Here is a 23,803-nt window from a genome sequence, read left to right as displayed (position 1 = left end):
ATCACGCCCGTGACGTATAAAGCTTTAGGGCTGCTGTTATATGGTGAAACACCAGGAGCGCTCAGCCGCGTGTCCTCGTCGGCTCCGGCAGCGCCTTCCCCCAGGAGAGGGCAGTGGAGCCCGCACAGGCTCCCGCTCCCGCCCGCCGGCTGCGGGGAGCAGCCCTGCCCCCGGCTCCTCCGTGAGCATCCGAACTGCCGAGCAGCGGTAAGGCTGCGGATTCCACACACATGCGAGAAACCGTGTACGGGAATACCCGCAAAACGCTGTGTGCCTTTGCTAACGAGAATAGCTTTGGGGCAAACGAGTTTGTTGTTGCTTTTATTCGACTGGAAGTCTTCTCTGTCGCACATACTTGTTGACAGACACACAAACTTAAACCAGTAACTTGCTGATTCCACACGGGCTTGTTTAATTCCTGTAGCCCGAATTAGAAAACGTTATTGACATTTAAATAACCTTTCAGGATGCTGCTAAGGCTGTCCTGAGCCAAATCCTCACAATACAGTAATTTACTTACTTCAAATTTACAGGCATTCATCCTAAGACAACAAGCAGCCCTGGCTGAAAACTGCAGAGTGTGGTTTCAAGGTAGTGTAATTAAGGGCAGACTGAGATGTCTTCTCTGCTACTTAACCATCCCCTTCCTCTAGCATGCCAGCAGCCAGGCAGCTGTTTTCTGTAGGTTCACATTTACAGCAGGTTTCCCTGGCTGGGTACCAGGTTTCAGGCTGAGAGCCTGTATCAGGCCTGTGACGGGTAGGCAGGATAGATTTAAGGGAAGTGCCTGCAACCTGGGGATCCAGCAGACACCCCTGGCAAAGCAAAAGGTGTTAGCAAACCAACATTACTTCCTGTAAGGACATGACAAACCTGTCTGCCTCCAGTGAAAAGGGGCAAATTTAGGAAAATCTGAAATCCGTCTTTGAAGAGAAGAATTCACTTTTACATGAAACATTAGAAAAACGTACCAGCCCCAGCCTGAATCCGCAGCCTGAATCTAGCCCTGACTTAGGACAGGCATCCCTTACTGTTGCCAAAGGATAGGGTCACTAACCTCCTATCCACAAACAAGTCCCTGCTCTGAGCTGAGACCCAGTCCCAAGGAGCTGGGGCCACCTTAACGTTCCTGAAAGCAGCAAGGTGCACAGTGGAAGCTGCAGGGTGCGTTTCCCAAGCAGGCCTACAGTCATCACTGCTGCTAGCACACAAGGTCAGTCAAGTTTTGCTACAAAAGCATAGTAAGCCATTGGAGAGATGTCTCAAATGGATGAAGTGAAGTTGCTTAAATGGTGTTGCCAGCTCTGCAGACAATGAGCCACCTTTTCTTCCTCACCCACCTACAAGCTCAGGTATGGAGGGAAGGACACTGATTTCTATGGCTCCTACCTCAGGTACTTGTGGCAGAGCCAGACTGCAGGGAAATACACCCAGTGCAATGTCAGCTAGCACCTTTTTGAGAGAGTGTCCTGGTTTAGGCCCATCAGGGAACAAAAGACCAAGACCAAGTACCAAAGACCTGAGGATTGCCAAAGGGCAGGGAGAGCTTAATTGCTGCTTAAGGTCCAGGACAAAACAGACCAGGCTTGGGGAAGAAAACAGGAAATAATTTAATGCAACACCAACTAAAGCATAACCATAAAACCCCAAAACATAACAAACATAACACAACATAGAGTGGTACAACAATGAAGAGTCTGACCAGCCCTTTAAGACCACCTTCTCCCCACCCTTCCCCTCTTCCTGGGCTCAGAGTCCCTCACCCCAGGGGGGCAGGGAGTGGGGGCTTCAGTCAGTCTATTCCTGATGGCTTCTGCTGTTTATCTCTCCTCAGGGCAGGTGGGCTCCGTACCAGTCCTCCCTGCGGGGTACCTCACACACACACAGCCCTGCACGGGCTGCTCTGACGTGCATTTATCCCAAAGGCTGCAGCTCCTCTCTGCCTCTCGTGTGGGGCTGCTCTGGGGCCCACAGGCTCCAGCACGGCCTGCGCCATGGCCGCCTCCTCACACAGTCCCTCGCCCGTCTAGGTGCTCTCACACGGAGCTGCTGGTGGCTCTCAGTCCTGCCATGGCCCTGCATGGGTTGCAGGGGTACAGCTGCGTTCTCAGCACGGCTTGCAGAGGGGTCTCTGGTCTGGTGCTCCTCCTTCCTTCCTCCTTCTCTGACTGTGGGGTCCGCATGGTCGCCTCCACCTTGTATCACTCTTACACCTCCTGCCAGCACTTCAAATTCCTGTCCCTAAATAGTGATGGCAGAGGCGCCAGATTGGCCCAGCCGGGCTGGAGGTGGGGCTGAATCCAGGAGCTGGGGGAGAGTCCACAAACTCTTTACCGGGTGTTCACTGCAACCCGCTCCCCCTGTTACCAAGCAAAAGCTGCTCCTTGCTAAACTATGACAATGAGCAAATACAGTAACTCCAAAGGGCTGGCTTCAAAGAAATTGGGAATGAAAGACAAGTTCTGTCCTTCATCTCTGAACCCTCCTCAGTCAGTGCTATCTTCAGCCACAAAAGTCCTGTGCATACGAGGCGCAGCTCCTCTCTTGGTGCAAGAGGGGCTCTGGCAATTGACACCAGCAATCTGTCCGTCATATGAAACCACGTGGTTTGTAGGAACCACAGGAATCAGTAGGATTTTTTGTGTGTAAAGCTCATTGACGTCAGTGCGAGTTGGATGGTCTAACCCTGGGAGGCTGGTACAGTCAGCCAAATGGGGATCAAAGACACAAAGCACATGCAAAGCACTACAGCGAGAATATCTGAAAAAGGACCAGAAACATTTGAGTTTCATCTGTCAACATCTTCCAGAAGACCAAGCATTAACTACGTTTCCTTCTTGTCCAGCACCAGATTCTGCTGCCATCCAGACAAAGCTCCCATTGAGAGAACTCAAATGACTTGGCTGTCACTGTCAAGGCTGGAAATCAGGCACAGTTCACCTCATTCTTGAAAAGGCTTTTAGAATTCACCAATCAAGTCAACCAGGAGCAGTGTTCCTTAGATGAAGTTAGCCAGGAGGAGGTTCCTTAAATTCTCTTTGTGCTGATGTTTCATTGAATCCTTCTGCATACTAGAAGAACATTAAATTCACCAAATTAATTCAAAGATGGAGTTGAGATGTGCGGAGGTTAAGGTGGGATGTGGGACCTGGGTGGTTCTTTCTCCTGTGTATGTTATGATTTAGTGTCATCAGTGGGCACGTGGTATTTTAAGATAACATGGCAAGCTGTTGCAGAGCATCCCTAAAGCCTGTATCAGATACATCTGCAATGTTTTGCAGTAAGGAAGAGACTGTACTTAGAGTTACCCATTTCTGACATTCCTGTGCAGTAACTTGCCCCACCACATGACAGATTCCAGTATTTTGTTCTCTCATAGTAGCGATTAGACCAATTATAGCTCGGCTGTAATGGAAAGGTACAACACAATTGCTCCTACTTCTCAGTCAAATTTCCCAGAACCTGTCTCTCTCTCACTGTCTCTCTGTCACAATTTAACTTTTAAATTGAGACGGGATTTTTAACCGAAAATATCTAGAATCTTACTGAAAATGAACACGAGCTTTCTGTCAACTAAATCTCATATGCCAGACTGTATTGGCTGTACACTACATGCTAGAAGGGACTGGGAACAAAATCTACGGTAAAAAAACACCAAGTATTAAATATTTAGTAGTTACTGTGCACACTTCCCCTCATCACCCATACAGGAAAATATCTAGGTTTACGCCTTCTATTCCTCAGCAGGTATGACAAACGCCCCTAAAACTGTCACCTTTTCAGGCTCGCTCCTGTCTAGCCAGGGCTCTGTGGTGACCAGGCAAATAGTGAACCTGGAGCATCACTGAAGGCAGTGAACTAAAACCAGAGGAACTGAGAGCACCTTTCCTAGCTGCAATGTGAGGTCTTGTGTGGATAAAGAGGGAAAAGGATGCCCTGTGATAGCATTTGAGACTCAAAGCAGAGGTAAGAGCACACACCACAGGGATGCCCGAGCGTGCCACACCTCTGTGACATGCTGTGATGCACTAAAACCTGTAAGTAACCTGTGTTAAAAAGGAAAATGAAGTTTTTACCCTTCCTATGTATCCTCTGGCTTGTTGCTGCGGAACAGGAGTGTGCTTTTGTAGCACCTCACATACGTTGCCCAGTCTTGCTGCTGCTTGGGTTGTCAGTGGGTTGCTTTTATTCTGCAGACCACTGGAAAGAGGCCTTGCACGCTACAGACCATATGTGCGAGTCGCTTTCCTAAACACAGGAATAAACAGCCATAAAATGAAATATTCCTAAGTAATGAGATTAGTGACATGAGCACAGCATGGGATACAGCTTTCAAAAATAATTACATCTGACACCCTCATCAGCAGGAAGATGGAGGGGCTGCGAGCTCTGAGCTTGGGAACAGCGTATGAAAGATTGGCTTCTCCTGGGAAGGGAGGCACAAGGGAGCCTATTTTTAGTACTCTAGAGGAAAAAAAGAAAAAGCAAGCTAGAATTTAAGCACTACTTTGGTTTGACACCCTCATTAGAGAGAAGGCAGAGCAGGAGGGATGCAGCGAGGATGGGACAGGACGTGGGCACTCTGCGTCCGTGTCCCCCCCCCCCCGCCCCCCACGCCCCGTCCCCGCTTGTGCCCGTCGGTACAATAAACAACCCCACGATGGCAGAGCGGGCGGTTCCGTTTTCGCGACGGGTATATATAGATCAGACACTTTCCAAAAAAACCAGCGCGGCGCTCGCCCAGCTCGGCGCCTCTTTCCACCCGTAATTCAGAAAAAAAAATAATGCCTTTTTTTTTTTCTTAAGAAAGGAGAAGCTGGGTTCCGTGAATGCGGCTGTTTTCTGACCCGCCGCCGCTCTGCGGTTACGGGCTGCTGCGAAAGTGAGCGGGGTCTGGCGGGGCGGCCCCGGGACCTCCTCTGTTTTTCCGAGCTTTTCAAAAAATTTTCCGGAACGAGCCCTAAAAAGGACAGGCGGGGCGGGGCCGGATCCTCGCCTTTTTAGGACAAGGGCCCCGCCACCGGAATACCCCCTGGGCGGCGCGGCGGGCGGCGGGGCGCTGCCGGCGCGGCGGGGGCCGAGCGGGGCCGGGCCGGGGCGGGTCGGGGCCGCCCCCGCGGGGCGCGGAGGGGCGGGGGGCGGGGGGGCGGCGGGGCGGGCGCGGGGCGGCGGGTCCCGCACGCGGGAGCCCACGTGACCGCCGGGCCCCGTTCCTCAGTCCTTATATGGGCAGTGACGTCCCGGGCATTCAGGGGGCCCCCATAAATACTTACCGCCAGACTTGTCCTCCAGCGCGAGCTGCGGCGGGAGCGCGGCTCTCCCGGGGCACCGCGGGCACCGCACCGCCGCGACGGGGCGGCCGCCCGCCCGCACATGCCTCCCCGCGCGCCGCGCCGGCTCCCCGCCGTCCCCCCGCGCCGGTAGTGGGAGGCAGGGGGAAGCGCCCCCTCCTCTCCCTCTCCCCTCCCCGCCCCGAGCGCGCACCGCCGGCCGGGAGCATCGCTCCCCCGGCCGCCCCGCTGCCCCTATGATGACCGCCAAGGCGGTGGACAAGATCCCGGTGACCCTCGGCGGCTTTGTGCACCAGCTCCCCGAGGGCATTTACCCCGCGGATGACATCTCCGCCGCGCTGCCAACTTCGGTCGCGATCTTCCCCAATGCCGACCTGGCCGGGCCGTTTGACCAGATGAGCGGTGTGGCAGGAGGTAAGCGGAGCTCGCGCGCAGGTGCGGGCCGGGACGCCCGCGGAGGGTGGCGGAACCCCGGACGGCGGGCGGGGGGTGGACTGGGACGGGGGCCGCGGCCCTCCCCCCGGGGCTCTCCCGCCGCCCGGCCGGGATCCCCGACACCCCTCGCGGCAGCTCTGCCTCCGCTCCCGGCGCGGGGGAAAAGTTGGGGCCGGCGCGGAGCCCCCCGCAGCCGGAGCGCAACATGTGTGCTCTCCAGCCCCGGGCCCGGGGCGGGCGGCGGCCGGGCCCGCTGCCCGGCTGCCCGGCGGGTGGCAGCGCGGAGGGCTGACCGGCTCCTTGCTCCCCACTCCCTCCCTCCCCGCAGACGGCATGATCAACGTGGACATGGGCGACAAGCGGGCCCTGGACCTGCCCTACGGCGGCGGCTTCGCGCCCAACGCCCCGGCCTCCCGCAACCAGACCTTCACCTACATGGGCAAATTCTCCATCGACCCGCAGTACCCCGGCGCCGGCTGCTACCCCGAGGGCATCATCAACATCGTGAGCGCGGGGATCCTGCAGGGGGTCAGCACGCCCTCCTCCGCCGCCTCCTCCGCCTCCTCCGCCTCCTCCGCCGCCTCCTCCTCGGCCACCGCCGCCTCCGCTGCCTCCCCCAACCCGCTGGCCGGGGCCCTCGGCTGCACCATGGCGCAGGGCCAGCCGACCGACCTGGAGCACCTTTACTCGCCGCCGCCGCCGCCCTACTCGGGCTGCGGCGACTTGTACCCGCAGGACCCCTCCTCGGCCTTCCTGCCCGCCGCCGGCGGCGGGGCGCTGCCTTTCCCCCCGCCGCCCTCCTACCCCTCCCCGAAGGCGGCGGCGGCCGACGGCGGGCTGTTCACCATGATCCCCGAGTACGGCGGCTTCTTCCCGCCGCCCCAGTGCCAGCGGGAGCTGCACGCCGGCCCCGACCGCAAGCCCTTCCCCTGCCCCCTCGACTCGCTCCGCGTCCCGCCGCCCCTCACGCCGCTCTCCACCATCCGCAACTTCACCATGGGGGCGCCCCCGGCGGGCGCCGCCCCCGGCACGGCTCCCGGCGGCGGCGGGGGCGAGGGCGCGGGCGCCCGGCTGCCCGCCGGCGCCTACAGCCCGCACCACCTGCCGCTGCGGCCCATCCTGCGGCCCCGCAAGTACCCCAACCGGCCCAGCAAGACGCCGGTCCACGAGCGGCCCTACCCCTGCCCCGCCGAGGGCTGCGACCGCCGCTTCTCCCGCTCCGACGAGCTCACCCGGCACATCCGCATCCACACGGGCCACAAGCCCTTCCAGTGCCGCATCTGCATGCGGAACTTCAGCCGCAGCGACCACCTCACCACCCACATCCGCACGCACACCGGCGAGAAGCCCTTCGCCTGCGACTTCTGCGGCAGGAAGTTCGCCCGCTCCGACGAGAGGAAGCGGCACACCAAGATCCACCTGCGCCAGAAGGAGCGGAAAGGAGCCGCCGCCGCCGCCGCCGGCGGGTGCCCGCAGCCCGGCGGCGGGAGCGGCGCGGCCGCCCTGGCCCCCTGCGCGGCGCGGACGCGGACGCCCTGACGGCGCGGGGCGCGCGGGACCCAGCGCTGAGCCGCTCAGCCGCCGCCGAGCGCGGCGGGGCGCGGAGCGGAGCGGAGCCCGGCGGGGAGCGGCCAGCGGCGCCGCGGGGCTCCCCCGGGGCGGGCCGGGCCGGGCCGGGCTGGCGGGTGTACATAGGGGCTGCGGCGGGAGGATGGATGCATGCAGTGCCGTCGTGGTGAGGTGTCCTTGGTGCCTTGTGTGGTGTAGAGCCCGGTCCCCTGTCTGCATGTGGGGGGGGTGCCTTACCGTTCCGCTCCGACGACAGCGGCAACAAGAAGACCGGAAAGTTTTCCCTCCCTGGTTTTAGTATGGCTGTACATTTCTGCCTATTAATATTGGGATTTTTGATTTTTTTTTTTTTAGAGACTATATTTTTGTACGCACTGGTTTGGGGTTTGGTTTTGTTTTTTTCTCTTCGGTGACTTAAAAGTGTTACGATTGTAGTAGGACTTGGGACGGGATGTAAATACTCTGGCTGGAACCGACGCTCGGTGTCCGCGGGGACCCGGCGCACAGCAGGTAACACGAATAATGCACAACCACTAACGGGAGCTGGAAAGAGAGCGCGTTTCTTTCCGGCCACTCTGTAAATAAACTTTTCGACAATAGGTTAGGTGCTTAGAACGTTTATAAACGACGACAAATAAATCTCTTAATTATGCTAAACTGACACCTTTATTTCCGTAGGTTGCCTGGCCCGGCCCGGGGGAGGAGGTGCCTCCCGCCCGTCCCCGGGCCTGGCCGGACCCCGGCGGCGGCGGGGGGAGCTGCGGCTGGGCGCACCGCACCGCCTCGGCGCGGAAAACCAGCAGCCCCGGCCCCGGCGCACGAACGTTCACTTTCGGCCGCGGGGGATTTCCCTCGGAGACGAGAGACGGGATAATATTAACCGGGTAGCGGGGTGGGTATTTTTGACTCACTTTCTGTTTTGTTCCGCGGTTACGAGCCGCTCCAGGCACCTTCCCCGAGCGGGCTCCGGAAAAGCAGTGAGTGCGTCCCGCCACCGCGACGGCCGCCCCTCGGGGAAAGCGGCTCCGGCCGTGCCGCGCCCGCGCTCGGGGGCTCCGCGGGGCCCGTGGCGGCAGCGCTCGCCCCCGCGGCCCTCACGGGCTTTTTCTGCCGAGCCCGTCTGGCCGCAACATCACGCCTTTGGGTTTGGGGTTTTTTTTTAAACCTGTTTTGATTGCTATTTTTTAAGATGTCATGCCGGCCGGGGCCCGTCCTCGGGTCCTGCTGCCGCTTCGGGGCCGTAGCGGGCCTGGGCCTCCCCTCGCTGCCACAGACATCCCTGGCACGGCCCACAGCGCACTGGTGAGCCGTGCAGGATGGGTCTCACTGCTAACGCCACAGCCCTGCACTGCAGTGAGCACGGGGCTAAGCCCTTCCCCGGCCTCCGCTTGCCCCAGCGTGGGTCCTGTGCAAAGCCCTAGTGGCACCTGCCTTTTCTGCCTGGAATGCCCAGATACCCGTCGCTGGGATGGCGCTGGCTTTTGGGACAGCTGCTCTTTTCTCGTGAAAGGCAGCCGGTGGCAGCTGAAGCAATGTGCCTGCTTTGGAATCGGATGTGAAACGGGCTTCTAAAGCCTGACCAGTCTGTGTAGGATGGAGAAGCCGCAGAATGACACCAGCTCCGGTGCCGCCACACTCACCATTCTACCATCCACCTGAGCAGCACAAGTAAGCCTTTGTCTTGCCTGCTGCATCTCTTGGTGGGTTGCAGCTTCACTACCTGATTCCATGTGCTCCTGTCCCCCTTGAGACCATGGCTTGCTGATGTCACATGGGAGCCGCGGTCTCCTCGTTCCGCACCCGTAGGCTGCGGTACGGCCAACAGGGATCCAGTGCTCTCAGCCCACTGGGCTCCCGGTGGTACTGCCATGGCCTCAGATAGCCACAGCATGGTTGCAGCCAGAGCATCCTGAGCAAAACTGGTATCTCGGCTACCCAGGCACACCATCCGAGGCTCCACTTATGCTCTCCTAACTACTGTCAGCAGCCACGCTGCAAGACTAAAACCTCAGTCAAAAGCAAAACACCACCACCACAGCATCTGTAAATGAGCTGAACTAAGGAACTTGCTGAAGAGTAGCATACAGCTACGAGATAACCTGACATTGTGTAAAAGTATCAGGCAGTCTTCAACTCCTGCCTTCGCTTCAGGGCAAGAGCCACCAGCTTCAGAAGCAGCGGTGCTGCAGGTGCCTGGGTTTGTCTGCAGGGCACTGGCAGAAGATCTGGGCAGAGAGCTCAGCATTGGGCTTCGCCTTTCCATGAGGGGCCAGACCGCCAGGCCAAAGGAAGTCGTGCTCTGTGCCATGTGTGGTTCAAGACTGTCCTGCTTGTGAGGGAAAGTAATGACTGCTCAGTAGTGAGATATCCTGTATTTATTCTATAATTCAGCAATAACAGTAATTTTACTGTTGTGAAAACACAATAACTACACTGCAGAGAGAAGGAACAGCATTACAGACTTAAACCTTCTGCTTACAGATATCCAGAACATATGAAGTTTCGATTACCGAGTAAGCAAGTTACACAAAGAGGCTTTGCTTTAATGCATCTTGGGCTTTCTTTGCCATTTTTCCTGGCTTTACTACTTTGACACTGACACCTTTGTTAAAAAACAAACCAAAAAGCAATGCAAAGAAAAAGATTTTGCCATGGTTGTTAAGAGCACTCTGCAGTGCAAGGACCATGCTGTCCTCTACGGAAAGATGCATTGAAGTCTTGTTCCACTAAACTTTTTGATTTGTCTTTACATGTGGAGGGAAAAAAAAAAAGTAAAAAACAAGCAGAAAGAGCTAAAGGCAGGACAGAGCAGGTGAGAGAAAAAAATGCTCCCCCTTGCAGTTTGTTTTTCCAGCACAGCTGTTTGCATGCACCACTGTTTTCTTTGTGGACTTCTGAAAAAGGATGATGGTTTGCATTAGCATCGGTGAGAGTAAGAAACGGGCTGTAACACAGGGAGACATTGCCTTATAGTTAATGACTACTTTCGATAGAGAATTGTTGCACATTAACTAATGCTAAGCTGCAGGGGAATTCCAGGAAAAACAGGTAAGCCAGCTGCAGAAATATCAGACACTTTAAAGTGCTGTAAGAATAAATTGGAAATAGCCTGAAATAACTTCCAGCAATTTTTCCTTGCAAAAGAATTAATCCGTGCATGCATAATGCTGACTGTACCTTACATTATTTCGCAGGACAAAAAAAACCCCAACCCCAACAAAAAAAGCAATGCTGTATCAGAATCATTTAAAAATTAATTCATACAAGCCACTGTACAGGAAAAACAAGTCTGCTTTTTATAAATACACAAAGAGAAATTAAAGCCAGTTGTGGAACGATTTCTGGAGCAGGCTGGCACATCATTTAGGAGGTTGGTAAGTCGCGTTTAATTATTCAAATTCCCACATCCTGACCAGGAGAGCCCTGGTCTGGGCTTGTGGTACTAAGTGTGCGTTCGAGTGAGCGGGCACAAGGCCAGTCCTTGCAGTACAATCGGAGTATTTCGCCTACAGAAAGTTTATTAGAAAGATCGCATCCCCTGCCGTGGACAAACTGCATCTCCGGGCTGTTTCCGTCACAGCAAGGTGAGATTCGCTGAGTCTCTTCTACGCTACATCTAGATAAAAGCCTTATGAAAAAGTAATCTTTATAAATAGTATAAAGAGGGGAACCGCAAGGCAACAAAAGCCCGAAGTGTTCACTTGTCCATAGAAAAACACAGACCGCGGTGTAAAGTGAAGACATCGGGTCAAACTTCATCTGTGCGTAGGGTATGCGTGCTGCTGTATACACAGGGTTTGCAAATACGTCGTGTTTCTAGAACAGCTTCCACAACGCAGCGGTGGAGAGTTGGTTTGTCTCTCAGATGCCCACAGCCTCTGCTATGCACTGCCACTGCTGCACGAGAGCTTCCCAGCGAGGTCAATTAGCAGACAACTTGTCTCCTTCTCAAAGCTGAAGGACATATGCATAGACGTACTCTGTAATTCTCAGTTGCAGTAGTGAGTTCTTGTGTGCAATGCTTTAAAGGACTGTTAAAAAGTAACTCTGAACCCGACACTGTCCCTTCAGAGCGGGAATTCCCTCAACTCCAGTCCCGAGGATCACTGGTGTTTACTGGAGTAGCTCAGGAGTCGTTCTGGGCTTGTGTTTTGCTCGCAGGGTTCAGCTCTTGCAAAGACTCTCTGGAGATGGCGTGTTCCAAGGCTGCAGCTAGGCCAGCCCCCTGCCCAGGCCGGGTGGGCACATGTGACCAGCCCACCGGTGCCAGCCCGCTCTGGCGGCGGGAGCCCCACGGGGGAAGCCGGGGCACCCCACGACAACTCTTATTGCATTTACTCGCCCAGAGGGAGCCCGATTCCCCCTCGTTGGCCCGGAGCCCTAACTATTTACACAGCATGCTGGATTATAACCCTCAACCATTCAGCCGGGCAGAAATTTAACCGTGCAACTCCTCCACATCAGCCAAACGAAAAACCAACGCTCGAGGCGCTTTATTTCCCCCGACTCGTAAAGCCAGGCAGGTCTGTGGAAAGCGCTCCCGAGGGGCTCCAGCCAGCACCGCGGTCCTGCCGGCCGGGCACGGGAGGGGACGCCCGGCAAAGGCCGGCAGTGACTCCGGCGGTGCTGCCCGCCGCGGCCGCTCCGCCGGGCTGGTCCGTGCGGCGGGCCCGGCGCTGCGGGGCCGGGGGCTACCCGGCCGGGCTGCCGAGCGGAGGGCGGGGCGAGCGCCAACCGTCTCAAAGGCCGCCGCCGGGCCCGAGCCGCCGCCTCAGAGGCAGACGCGGGGCCCGGGGTAGGGCTCGCCCCCACACCAGAAGTCGGAGGCCTGCGGGGTCTCCATCAGCCACACCTCCCGCGGCAGCGCGGGCGGCTCGGCGCCCGCCGGCGGCCCCTCCAGCAGCCGATAGTAGTGGCAGTCCCGGCCGTGCTGGGGGTCGTAGGGCGGCGCCAGGATGTCGAGGAAGGCGGCGGGCCCGTCCACGGCGTCGATCTGGTGGAGGTTGTCGGTGTGCGGCGAGAGCAGGCAGGGCGGGGAGGCCGGCGTGTACTGCTGGTGGGAGCGGTACAGGGCGCGGTAGCAGGGCCCGCCGGCGGCGGCGGGCGGCGGGGCGGCGGCGCCGGCGGCGGGGGGCAGCGTGTCCATGCAGGCGATGCGCAGCGTGCCGTACAGCACCTTCAGCATGCCGTTCATGCCCGGGTGGTCGTGCAGCGGGATGCAGGCGCCGCTCCGCAGCAGGAACACGCCCATGCTGAAGCTCTCCGTCTCGCAGATATGCATGTAGCTGACGGGCGGCACCACGCCGGACCACGGCAGCCCCCCGCCCGCCGCCGCGGCGGCCGACGGCCCCCGCGGCGCCAAGTGCAAGTCCTCGGCGCGCACCTCGTCCAGCAGCTGCTGCAGGCGGTGCAGGTTCTCCCCGAAGGCCGGCCCCGCGGGGCTGCGGAACGTGATGCGCGCCTGCCGCGCCACCCGCTGGATCAAGGAGGCCATGTTGTCCCGGGGCATGGCGGCTGCGGCGCCCGGCCCGGCCCGGCCGCGGCGGGCGGGCTCCTCGCCGCTTCCGCCTCCTCCCCGCCGCCGCGCAGGCGCGCCCGCGCCGCCGAGCACCACGGGGCTCGTAGTCCCGGCCGCCGGCGCCGCCGTCGACCCGCGTCCCGCAACCCCCCCCGGCCGCTCCCCGGGGTCCCGCGGCGGCGCGGAGCCGGGGCCGGCGGCGCGGAGCTCGGCGCGGCGGCGGCGGGACGAAGAATACGGGTCCCGGCGGAGCCGGCGGGGGGTGAGTGGCCGGCGGGGGCTGTGCCCGGTGCAGGCGGGGGCTGTGCCTGGTGCAGCCGGCGGCTACCGGCAGCGCGCGGCCGCCGTGTTGGCGCCGTGCGGGTGAGGGGAGGGGGTAAGGCACGGCACGGGGCTGCGGCCCCACCGCGGCTCCGGGGGCGGGACCTGCCGGGACGGCGGCGCGGAGCGTCGTCCGCTGCCGGTTGCGGGGCCGGGCAGCGGCTCGGCCGGCGGCCTCCCCGCCCGGAGTGTGCGCAGTGCCGGCCTGCCTGGCGGGGACCGGGAGCCACGGCATCCCGAGCCGCGCGTTGCTCCCCCTGTAGCTGTGGGAGGATGAGCAGAAGGTGCGAGAGCAACTTTTTACTTGGCTTGTAGTTTAGCCATGTAAAGCTAGTCAGGGTAGCAAGCGCAGTTACAGCGTCCTGGACGTGTAACGGACTACAGAAACAGTTTAGTTTTGGTCACTGATTGCTCGTTACAGCTAAGCCGTTTTTGGCAAATTCTTCCGATTTTAAGCTTTCTGATGCCGTCTCTTCCATCCGAGTGTCGGATTGAGGTGTTGCTGTACAGCAGGCGCTGTTCTGGATGTGTCTCCCTTGTCGTCACTTTTTCGTGCGATTGTATCTGAATTCATTATCTTTAACCACAGATGAACATCGAACGAGCACATGGAGTTCCAGATGCTGATCCTCGGAGAATCCACGTGTGACGGATGGATAAGCTCTTGGCTCAGCCCCAGCCTGGTGGAGCTTGTGTGTGGTTGTTTCAGGCTGACGTACAAAAAGGATTTATTCTGCCAGGCCATTACATGCAGCATTTGATTTCTCTTATATATATCCGTGGCACCAGTCCTCTTACCTTCTTCCTAATATGCATGGCTGCGCATAGCAGGTATTTCCTAGAGAATATTGTGGTTGTGAAGTCAGAAATTAACCTGCTACTGCTGGGATTTGTTAAACAAATTTAGGCTCTGGTTGCAGAAATACCCAGTCTCATACCATCTTGAGTTCAGTTGTTTAAGCAGGTGTTCAGCACCCAAGTGCCATGGGAGGTCTTGGTCTAGCTGGCTTGGATTCTGAAAAACAGCTGAGTGATAGTGCTCAATCCAACATTACCCCAGTGGCTGCAGCCCACCAAGTTTAAAAATGTCATTTAAAAATGAGGTAAACCAATGTGTTTTCTTGATTAAAAGCAAATTCAAGTCTTAAGATACACAGAGAATGTAAGATATGTGTGGCCTCAGAGTATTCCTGTCTATTGGAAATGAATGAAATACTTTACATGAACGGGAAATACAGGTGTAAGTGTGTGATGGCCCAGGAGAGGATGGAATACCGATGCTGTGAACAAAGATCAGTGACTGGAATCTTTCTTCCCAAACCTATTCCCCCCCCCCCCCCCCATAAATAAGTTTGATGTGCAGAATGCAAATTGAGGTCATGGCATTGTTGCTTCCTCTTTGTAAAGAAGGATGGATGCTCATCTGAGTTGCTGCATTGGAATTCTACCTGAAGCTACAAACCATTGCAGTCTTCAGCTGTTTCATGTTCACACTCCAATGTTTTAAGTCATTTCTCTGTCCAGTGCCAGGGTCGGGAGCACGGAATCAAGATTAGATGAGCGTTTCTGTAGCAGGCAGGAACAGGTTTGCCTGGCAGGATGCTTAAATGAAGGAACAGATGTCTGAAGGTGGGAGTCTTTAATGGCTCCTGAGGCTCTCTGGATTGAACTGCTGAGGACACCCATCAGCCTCGCCGCCGGGGCACTGATTGGCAACTAGCACTTTGTCAGAAGCCAAGGGATTTGGAAGGCTTCATGTTCAGTGTGCTCTTCTGTTCAATCCCCTTCTGCAGGGACAATCAATTCAATTATGGAGGTGTGGACTGGAAATGTCAGTTATCATTATCAGGGACAACGAGAAATTGTCTCTTTATTAACTTAAGTTATGCAATTGTGTCCTGCCTCAGCAATTAGATTTTATGCGTGCAAGTGATTGCTAGAATGCTCACTTTGAACACACTGGTTCTTTTCCTATGCAGCACAAAAGTAAGCTGTTTTGTGGAAACAAATGCTTCATATTGGTGTAGGACATTGTGTGCTTGGAGTAACACGCACTTGTAAGAGAGGTCAGTGGTGAAAACCAGGATCCTGAGTTCTCATCTCAGCCTGATCTTGACTTGCTGGGTCATCTTGGGTGAGATACTTGACCCTTTTAGTGCCTATCACTCTCACATGTCTTGTGTACAAGGATGTTTGTGAAGAACTTAATGTGTGAACATTCCTGGTGCCACATTACATCAGTGAATAAGGATTGTATTTTGCATAATTGATCACCTGATGATCCTCAGTGTTTTTAACTACTGTGTTGATCTCCATTTCTGACAGATGCAGACAAAAATCTGTCCTTGGTGCTTAAAGTTCTGGTTCAATTTTATATCACACCCACGTTTTTCAGTGCAGTAATAGTAAAAAACCCCCAAACCAAACAAATACCAAAAAACCCAAGCTCGAAAGAAAAGCAAGCTGTCCAGCCCACCAACAATTGAATTGACATGTTTTTTCTTCTGAAAGGTGGTGTTCTCAGCTGGCCTCTACCATCTTGAGTGCATGTGAAATAAAAAATAGAGTGTAGTTGCTTGGCTGGGCTTTGAGGCAGCTTTGTCAGTGACACAGTGACCAAAATCAGCCCAGTCAACCACTGTGAGGGAGATCAGGTTTTGATTACGGTTTTAGTCTCCTGCTGTGTTTGGTTTTCTACCTTCTCCCTCTGCCCTGAAAGAGAACAGGTTGAGAAGCGATAGAGCTATTTCCTCCAACCCAAACTCCCTGAATTGTGAGTTCCTTTCTAACCTGAACTCTCTGTGGGATTGACACTTTTTGAGTTTGTCTCTTCTTCCATGGTTGTTGCATGTTACAGTTCCCCCCAGGTTTGTGAAACATCCCTTGCTCATTTTCACTTTCTCCTAGGGGTTGCTTCCAACACCCTCTTAATTTGGTTTGAGAAATTAGAATTACCTGTAACCATCAGGTAAAACAACAGTCTTGACTGGATAAAAATGAGAGGCACTTGCTTGGAAGGTCAGCTGTTAGCTGTAACTAAATGTTGTGTCACAATGCTAGATGTTTTACAAGGTGTAGACCTTGGGCAGGCAGTACAGAGAACATCTTCCATTACAATATTGCCTGTGGCTGCAGATGTGTGTTTACACAGGACAAAAAATAAGAATCTGTGTCAAAAGCCATTTTGACACTGGTTCTGCAAGGAGGTGTGTGCATATATATATATTTCATTTGATTTTTATAGCTACCACCAATCAAGGAGATATGAATGCCAGCCAAACATGATTCAGATGAGCACAAGACTAAAAAGAGTGAAGACAAATAACATGTCTGTAATATTTGCTGGCTGTCCAGTAATGGTTTGCGTAAAAGAAAGTTGGTTATCAATTATTCATCAGAGAATTTCTATATCGGTAGAAACGTAGAGGAGTGCTAGATAGAATTGTACTGAAATCAAAAGGGAATTAGGTTCATCTGTATACCAAACTTCAAGCAGATCTATGTAATGTTTAGAGTCCCACCCACCTTTACCACCTCTTTCCCGACACACATCCTGTATTCCATTCACCACATAATTCACCCCTCGCTGTGCTCTTCCTTGGTTGTAGCCTCTCAGTTAACTGCACCGTTCCTATATAAAGCACATCGTTAATGAGTTTTATTGACAGTTTGCTACTGAACAGCCTAGAGCAGGAGTTGGAGTGACTCAGAGTAGGAAAGGCTGTGCAGCGTGCACATTTGCAGAGATAATGAGCCTCATTCTGATCTTCTGAGTTTAGGTCCACTGATTTCATGCTCTCCACTGGTGCAGATCAGATTATGCCACTGTCTCTGCTGCTGCCTGGGTTAGGCTGTGGTGGTGGGTGCTGCGACTCAGTCGTGGCCTTATGCCTTCTGAACTCTGACTGTCTAGGACTGATCCTGGATGTAGGAAGAAGACATTTACCAGTGTGGTTAGAAACTGCCCTTCCTCCATGGGCTCCCTTCTCAGCGTGCCATTTACAGGACAGAGCCTCTGGTGTGGTGTCACTCTTGGCGCCTGCAGCTCACCAGACCTTCACCAGTTGTATCTAATGATGACAAAAATCAGAGTGGGAGAAATCCTCCAACAGTTGTGGAAAGGGTTAGTACTTGCCTCTCCTAATTTTTTTCATGCATCTTTAATGTTTTCTAAAGATAATCTGATTACATAACCTGGGAAAAATATGACCTTTATGTCTAAAACTTAAAAATATATTCAAGCATGTTGTTGAAGTGTCCACAATCCCGAGAGCTCACACACTGGCAGGAAGGTAAAAAAAGATTTCTTTGATAATTACTGAGATGAAAGAAACCCACAGCTCAATCTGCAAGTGTAATTCCACGTCCACCAAAAACTGTACTATCACGCTTTCTTATTACTGGCACGACTTCCAAAGTAAAATCTAAGCAGGGACGCGTATGGGTACTTTGAAGAATGTAATTGGAAATAAATGGGATTACACTGGTTAATCTTACCAAGTATGTGGTAATTTGGTAAGTCATTTGGAAAGTGGCAGTGTATCTTACTGTCATTTGGACCATCACTTTTAGTCTTTTGACTAAAAGAAAAGATACAGTTAAAGGTGTGGTACGCTTACTACTGATTTCTTCCCTGCATGTCTTTATCTCTGGTTGTAGTAAAATCGTTTGATATTTGATGTTTTACATAAGTGCATTCCAAAGCAGCAAAATGCCTCAAAGTCATTTACTGTTTTACTGATACGAATTTCTGTTAATTTAAATGCTCACACTACCTGTTGGGGAAGTTGTTTCCTGTGTAGAGGATGTGTCGGATTCCTACTTGGCTGTAGTGCTGGTGCTTTATTAGCACGAGGGGTTCGTTTCCCGCTGGCAGGCCCTGGCTGGTGGTGAAAGGAAGTATGTGGAGTGTGCCCCACTGTCATGGCCCAGGACACTGTGTCATACCCCCACACCATTCCTGGTGTGCTGGGGAGGAGCACCCGCTGCTTGCTGGCACTGGGCCCTTCCTTGCACTCAGGGCATGGCCATCTCCACCGTTTTTGAAGCCACTTTGCTGCAAGTCCTTTGAATTCTATCACTGTTGCTGGCTGACAGAGCCAGAAGGCCCCTCCGACCCCTGTTACGTCGGTGCCAAACTCCACTCGTTTTTTTTTCCTCTCTGTTACTTTTTCAGAGAATCCCGAGGGTCCCGTTTGGTGGCTCAGTGGGAGAGCAGAGGGTGGGAGAAAGTTTGCGAGGTCACCTCTGTTTGGAAGCAGCCCCCTTGGCCTTCAGCCCTCCCCTTGGCAGCTGGCTTCCAAATGGCAGGGAAGGCTCTGGTGATGCGGCCCAGGGGAGAGGCCTGCTCAGCAGAAGCCTCTGTGGAGCCCTGTCAGGCAGCCATGGGGGAAGCTGCTCCCTTGCAGGGAGAGCCTTCTATTTCTCTCTCTGTGCATGTCTGCTCTCCCTGAGGGCTGGCTTCAGGGCCATATTTACTTTTGCTTGCTTTGAGATAGGGCAGCATGCGAGCACTGTAGTCCTGGGGCAGGGTGTGATTCTGCTCTGTTGCACTCTGAGGGTTGGAAGTCAATAGTTTACTAACTGGGGTCTCAGGTGGGTGTAAGGTGTGGGCCTACCACTGCTTGTGCTATGCTAACTAGTGATCAAACACTAACCTTTAGGCAACCTTACTAGCAAGGTTTAAAGTAATCCTGTTTCTGTATCTTAAAGACTTACTGCTGTGCAGCTGAGTCACTGTAACCTGCTTGGTGCTCACTCATAGCCTTCCCTCACTGCCAAAAATGCTTTAGCACAGCCTGTCTTTAAGCTAAGGCATTCTTTGTCACAGTCACGAGTGAGGACTGGGTATGGTTGTCACACAGGTGATAAGCAGTAACGCATGAAGCCATAGTAACTTGATTGGCTTTGGTTATAAATGTAACACATTATTTTAAGAATCTCTTTTCAGCAAGAGAGAAATATTTCATTTCTTAGTGTTTTGGAATAAAATTTATCCCAGTGGATAATCAATAGGTTAATCAATAGGGCTAAATTCTAGAAGGAGAGAATAAGTGTTTTTTTAGGAATAGCCATGGAATGTTTTTCTGTTTTAAATAAATAATAGCTACATTTTCTTGTCTTGGAAAGACTTAGTGTTTAGCAGAAAAAGAGGTTTATGGTAAAATTCCATGGCTAAGGTGGGACAGGGAAGTTCCTTTCAGTGTTTTCAGGTGTTTGTTGTGTTTATCAGTACATGCAATAAAATCCTTTCTCCGTCCTTTAGGTAAAAGGTCTGTATTAAACTCGAGGCCTCCAAGAGCAAGAAGGAAATTTTGTGCAAATGTTTGAATAAGGGAGGTGGACTGAGGAAAGCAGAAGAAAAAGGGCAGGACCTACAGGACTGTTATGGCTGCCCACGCAGCAGTATTGGCCTCTCTTTGAGCTGTGGTTACCAGTATTTGACTACTTCCAAAACCAGTATGACAATACAAGAAAATCAACTAGAAAATGTCGGCAGTTAGTGGTAAGGAGAGAGGGAGGGAGGGAGGGATGGATGGATGAATGGCAGCATGGAGAACATGTCAGTGAGTGAGAACAGAGGTGAGTTGGTATTTGAATGTGCAGGGACTAGGGCAAGGAGGGAACAGGGCTCTTTGATCCCATGTCATGGTTTAGCAAGGAGCAGCTTCTGCTTGGTAACGGGGAAAGAGTTGCAGTAAAGAGTTTGTGGACTCTCCCCTGGCTCCTGGGTTCAGCCCCACCTCCAGCCCGGCTGGGCCAATCTGGCGCCTCTGCCATCACTATTTAGGGACCGGAATTTGAAGTGCTGGCAGGAGGTGTGAGAGTGATACAAGATGGAGGCGACCACGTGGACCCACAGTCAGAGGAGGAGGAAGGAAGGAGGAGCACCAGACCAGAGACCCCTCTGCAAGCCGTGCTGAGAACACAGCTGTACCCCTGCAACGCCACTTTGCTGGTTGTGCTTTAGTGCTCAGAGTATTTACGTGACCACGTGCCACTTCAGCAGCGTGCTACAGTGTGCATAGGTGTAACTGCAGATGATTGAGGAAAACCCCCAAATGTTACCAAGGTATAAAAGGAAATTAGTTCAGATATTTAGTATCTAGATTTTACTTCTGCATTTCACAGCATGGAAACAAAAATGTGGCAGATTTTTCATGGCAAATTAGGATGCATTCCAGCAGAAACTGATGGAGAGGCTCAGCTTTTTCCTGAAAAATAGCTTCCACTATTCCTCATACCTAAGTATTTAGAGCTTGCAGGATCAGGGTCTAACCAGCCACACATCCTTCTTGCTGTTTTGGTGGGGTTTTTTCCCTTCCAGAAGAACAAAACTCCCCATCTCTCCATGTTAAAATGATTGGAAATTGAACTTAGGGGGATCTAGCATGTGATTACTTTTTTTAGACAGGATTTTCTTCGTAGATGAATTGGACTGAGGTTTTTTCTCCCAAACCAGATGGTAAGTGATTCAGTACTTTTAGCAGCAGAAAAATGATTTGTTTTCTTTTCTCACTAGTTGGTGTGAATGTACTTTTCTTTATCTATTTACATATTATGTAAACACACTTTACCAGCATGTATGTACGTAGTTTAGAGTCCTAATCCTGCAGAGAGCCCTGGATAAGTAAGACCTCTCACATGGAAGGAGCTAACATTGCTGACAGAGAGCTGTTTGCATGGAACTCGTGGTAGGGATGTAACTGTATTTGTATTTTTGTATATATGCTTGAATTTATGACACTGCACGAGGATGCCAACAGAACTGTCAGTGCTTAAAACAGTGGAGCATCTTTGCACGCTTACTTTGTTTCACCTAACGAACTCTCTGGGAATGCTCTTGATCTCTTCTGCTGCCTTCTGTGGTAGGCAGTAGTCCTTGTGACTTTTGAGTTAAAGCTAAAAGCTCTGTCCTTATGAGAGTGTTGGGGTAAGAGCTTCCTGGTGTGCAGAGGGAGCGAGGGCCTCATTCATGTGGTCTTTTAGACTTGTACTACATGGGGCATTTTGGGAGGAACTCCAGTAATGGGGAGAAATCTTTGGGAGGGTAGTAAAAAAACCTTTTCACAATTGTACCTGCTTTGTCAAAATGATCTGTGTCTGTGTTTGTGTATCTACAATGTTAAAACTGATTGCTAAATGCAGTGCTGTTCGTTATTTTGTGCTAAATAAAACATACCTGTAAACCATATATATGCCATGTCAGCATATGGGTATTTGAGGCAGAATAGAAGGATCTGAAACTCAAAGTAGACTGCATCATAGGGAAATAATAATATGTGACAGTGTACAGCCACTGATTCCTTATCCAAGAAGGTACAAGCAAGCTTACACAAGTGGGTTTACAATTATCCTTCTGAAGCAGTTGCAAGCTGTTTCATAGCTTTGATGTGCTTTCACCCTGGCTTTGTCTGAGAATGAAAACATTGAATGCATAGTGTCATTCTGCTGCTTTACTGAGATGATAATACTCCTCTTCAAAATAGCAATGATTTTCTCTGTTTACAAATCTGTCTGCACACAGCTGGAATGGGATCATCCTGCTCTCTTGGTTCTCACCTCATCTATGCACACATCACCTGAGTCACTAGGGGGTTGTGCCCAGAGGAGCTGGCCCCTTGCCTTGTGTTCCAGGTTTACCAGAGAGTTGGAACCCATCTCTTAGCATCTCTCATTTGAAAAATGTGGTAATCTGCTTTTTCCTTGAGTTCTAGTAGGCAAAAAGAGACCCGTGAATTAGCATCAGCAATAGAATTAGCATCAGCAATACTGCCCTGTCATGTCACCTTTCCCTCCCCTCTTAAAATATTCAGTGGAAGTGTGACAAAAGAAGACCCTTGAAATCAGCACAGTTTTCTTGACACGGATCAGTGGTCAAGGCAGGGTGATTCTCTGAGGCTTGTAGTTCTGCAAGACGTTACTTGGCCTTTCATGCAAGGGGAGTTGGTTGGGGGAGTTTGCCCCTTGGGCTGTGTGGCTGCTATGATCAGGCAACATGGCAGAAAGCTGTGTCTGCTGAAGGAGACATCATCTGGTGGGATGGTGCTGCTTGGGTGGGGTGAGAATCCCATGAGGGAATGGGAGCTTGTTTGCCCAGTGCTCTCTGGGTGTTATGTACCAAGAGCTGTACCTCTGGACATACCTCATCATGTCACAAACCGTCACACTTTTTGTAACTGAATTGCTTTATTACGTTACTAGAAGGAAATGAAAGCACAAGGCAATGGTTCTGAACTTCTAAACACTGTTATCTGTGGAAGAGCAGAACAATGACTTCTAACCCAGCTGTTGTGGGCATGCAGGGACAATGGGGTCAAGATGTCTGTACTCTCAGACTGTTACTGTGCATGCTCTAGCACTCCTTGTAATTGTCTCCTGACTCCCAGCTTTGCACTGGGAATGGAACTGTGCCTGGGAGAGTGACTGACTGTGGCACATATGGCAAATGAAAGGAGTCCAGGAGAAGTTAAACCAGGTGGTATGGCAGAGAGAATGAGCAAAATCTGCCCTCAGTGTGGAGGGCTCTGAAGAAATGAGATTGGAGACCAGTTATCTGTTATCTCCGCTAAGCCCCATGGAGTAAATAAGGCTAAGGACTAAGCAATTGCTGGAAGCTCTAGGTTACTTAAGACATAAGCATGCATTTATAAGCACTGGAAGTACTGCAGAGAGTTTCTTCTGATTTCAGTTAATAGTAGGGCACATTGTGTACAGTTTGTTTGCTTCATTCGTTCATTTCATTGTGTGTAAATACACTGCAAAAACAAATTTGGTCTTTTGTTCAGCATTACTCAGCTGGTGTGCTTCTTGTAAATCCAGTGAGCTAAGGGGAATAAGTAACTCGCTCTGGTCTGTCTGTGAAATGGGGTCCATTTGAAATAAAGGCCCGTGAGGGATGCAGTGGGAGTGCAGAGGAGCTGAAGGGAGGGCGAGCAGAGGAGGCAGCACTTGCAGCAGAATGGCAGCCCACAGGCCACACATGCTGCAGGCACAGCACCTCACTGGGGAGGTGAGCAGCCTCAGTGGAGAAGGGGTTCTGCTCTCCCCTGGGCAATACCCAGCTTGGGCTTTGCTTCTTAGTGGAAAAGACATGGTGTTGCACTAGAGCAAATGAGAGCAGAATCTGGCCAGCTGTTAATGGCTTTTTGTATTTGGGGCTGAAATAAAGTGGCTGTGTATGCAAATAATTGTGCAAGCGTGACTCCTGAGTGACTTATAAAAGGAGAATTCAATATTTAATTGTTGGGAATACAAACTGTTTGGCACAGATCTGCTGGTTTGGCTGAGCTGTACTTGACCTACAACAGAGAGAGCAAAGGTGCTTTTAAGTCCTGGGATCCAAGGGGCCAGTGTGTAACGTAACTTGAGGCAGTCAGTGCATTGGCTGCTTTGTAATTACAGATACTGATTTTGTGTACAAAACCAGTTGATTCATTATCTTTTATTTCCATTATCTCATCTCAATCATGTTGTGTGAATCTAAGCTGTTTTACTTCAAGGGAGTGGCATGTAACTAGAACTTTAAAAAACACAGAAATATGATAACAAGAAGTTGGTTGTTTTGATATAAAGATGTTCTGATGTAACCAAAATGTTAAAATTGGTGAATTCAGTGAGCAGAGCCTGAATCCTATGTGGCAGGCCTAACAAGTTGAAAACAACCCTT

At 52.4% G+C, this 23,803-nt stretch overlaps 2 protein-coding genes and 2 long non-coding RNA genes across 4 annotated transcripts; 2 read left to right on the top strand and 2 right to left on the bottom strand.

Moving 5' to 3' along the window:
* Positions 1 to 2,846: 2,846 nt before the first annotated feature.
* On the bottom strand, positions 2,847 to 7,086 carry LOC133625957 (uncharacterized). Its single transcript, XR_009819191.1, has 3 exons — positions 6,959 to 7,086; positions 4,077 to 4,248; positions 2,847 to 3,071 (listed from the first exon to the last, which is right to left on the bottom strand). It is a non-coding gene; the product is annotated as an uncharacterized LOC133625957 (long non-coding RNA).
* On the top strand, positions 5,433 to 7,265 carry EGR2 (early growth response 2). The gene is made up of 2 exons (XM_062001457.1): positions 5,433 to 5,705; positions 6,055 to 7,265. Exons 1-2 carry the CDS (start codon positions 5,528 to 5,530, stop codon positions 7,263 to 7,265), a joined length of 1,389 nt encoding a protein of 462 aa, XP_061857441.1. The 5' UTR covers positions 5,433 to 5,527.
* Positions 7,266 to 9,655: 2,390 nt separating this feature from the next.
* Positions 9,656 to 12,861, bottom strand: ADO (2-aminoethanethiol dioxygenase). The gene has a single exon (XM_062001287.1). It carries the CDS (start codon positions 12,802 to 12,804, stop codon positions 12,067 to 12,069), a length of 738 nt encoding a protein of 245 aa, XP_061857271.1. The 5' UTR covers positions 12,805 to 12,861; the 3' UTR covers positions 9,656 to 12,066.
* Positions 12,862 to 12,941: 80 nt separating this feature from the next.
* Positions 12,942 to 19,634, top strand: LOC133625987 (uncharacterized). The gene is made up of 3 exons (XR_009819212.1): positions 12,942 to 13,075; positions 13,724 to 17,257; positions 19,400 to 19,634. It is a non-coding gene; the product is annotated as an uncharacterized LOC133625987 (long non-coding RNA).
* The last annotated feature ends 4,169 nt before the right edge of the window (positions 19,635 to 23,803 follow it).

The sequence above is a fragment of the Colius striatus genome, chromosome 8, assembly GCF_028858725.1.
Source record: "Colius striatus isolate bColStr4 chromosome 8, bColStr4.1.hap1, whole genome shotgun sequence".
Taxonomy (NCBI): Eukaryota; Metazoa; Chordata; class Aves; order Coliiformes; family Coliidae; genus Colius; species Colius striatus.
Note: the sequence above shows the minus strand (reverse complement) of the source record. Positions and strands in the feature narration are given on the sequence as shown.

Bases quoted from the DNA above. Each gene is read 5' to 3' on its own strand.
- EGR2 (XM_062001457.1), top strand. From the start codon at position 5,528: ATGATGACCGCCAAGGCGGTGGACAAGATCCCGGTGACCCTCGGCGGC. The intron at 5,706-6,054 runs GTAAGCGGAGCT...CCCTCCCCGCAG, and splicing joins GATGAGCGGTGTGGCAGGAG to ACGGCATGATCAACGTGGAC.
- ADO (XM_062001287.1), bottom strand. From the start codon at position 12,804: ATGCCCCGGGACAACATGGCCTCCTTGATCCAGCGGGTGGCGCGGCAG.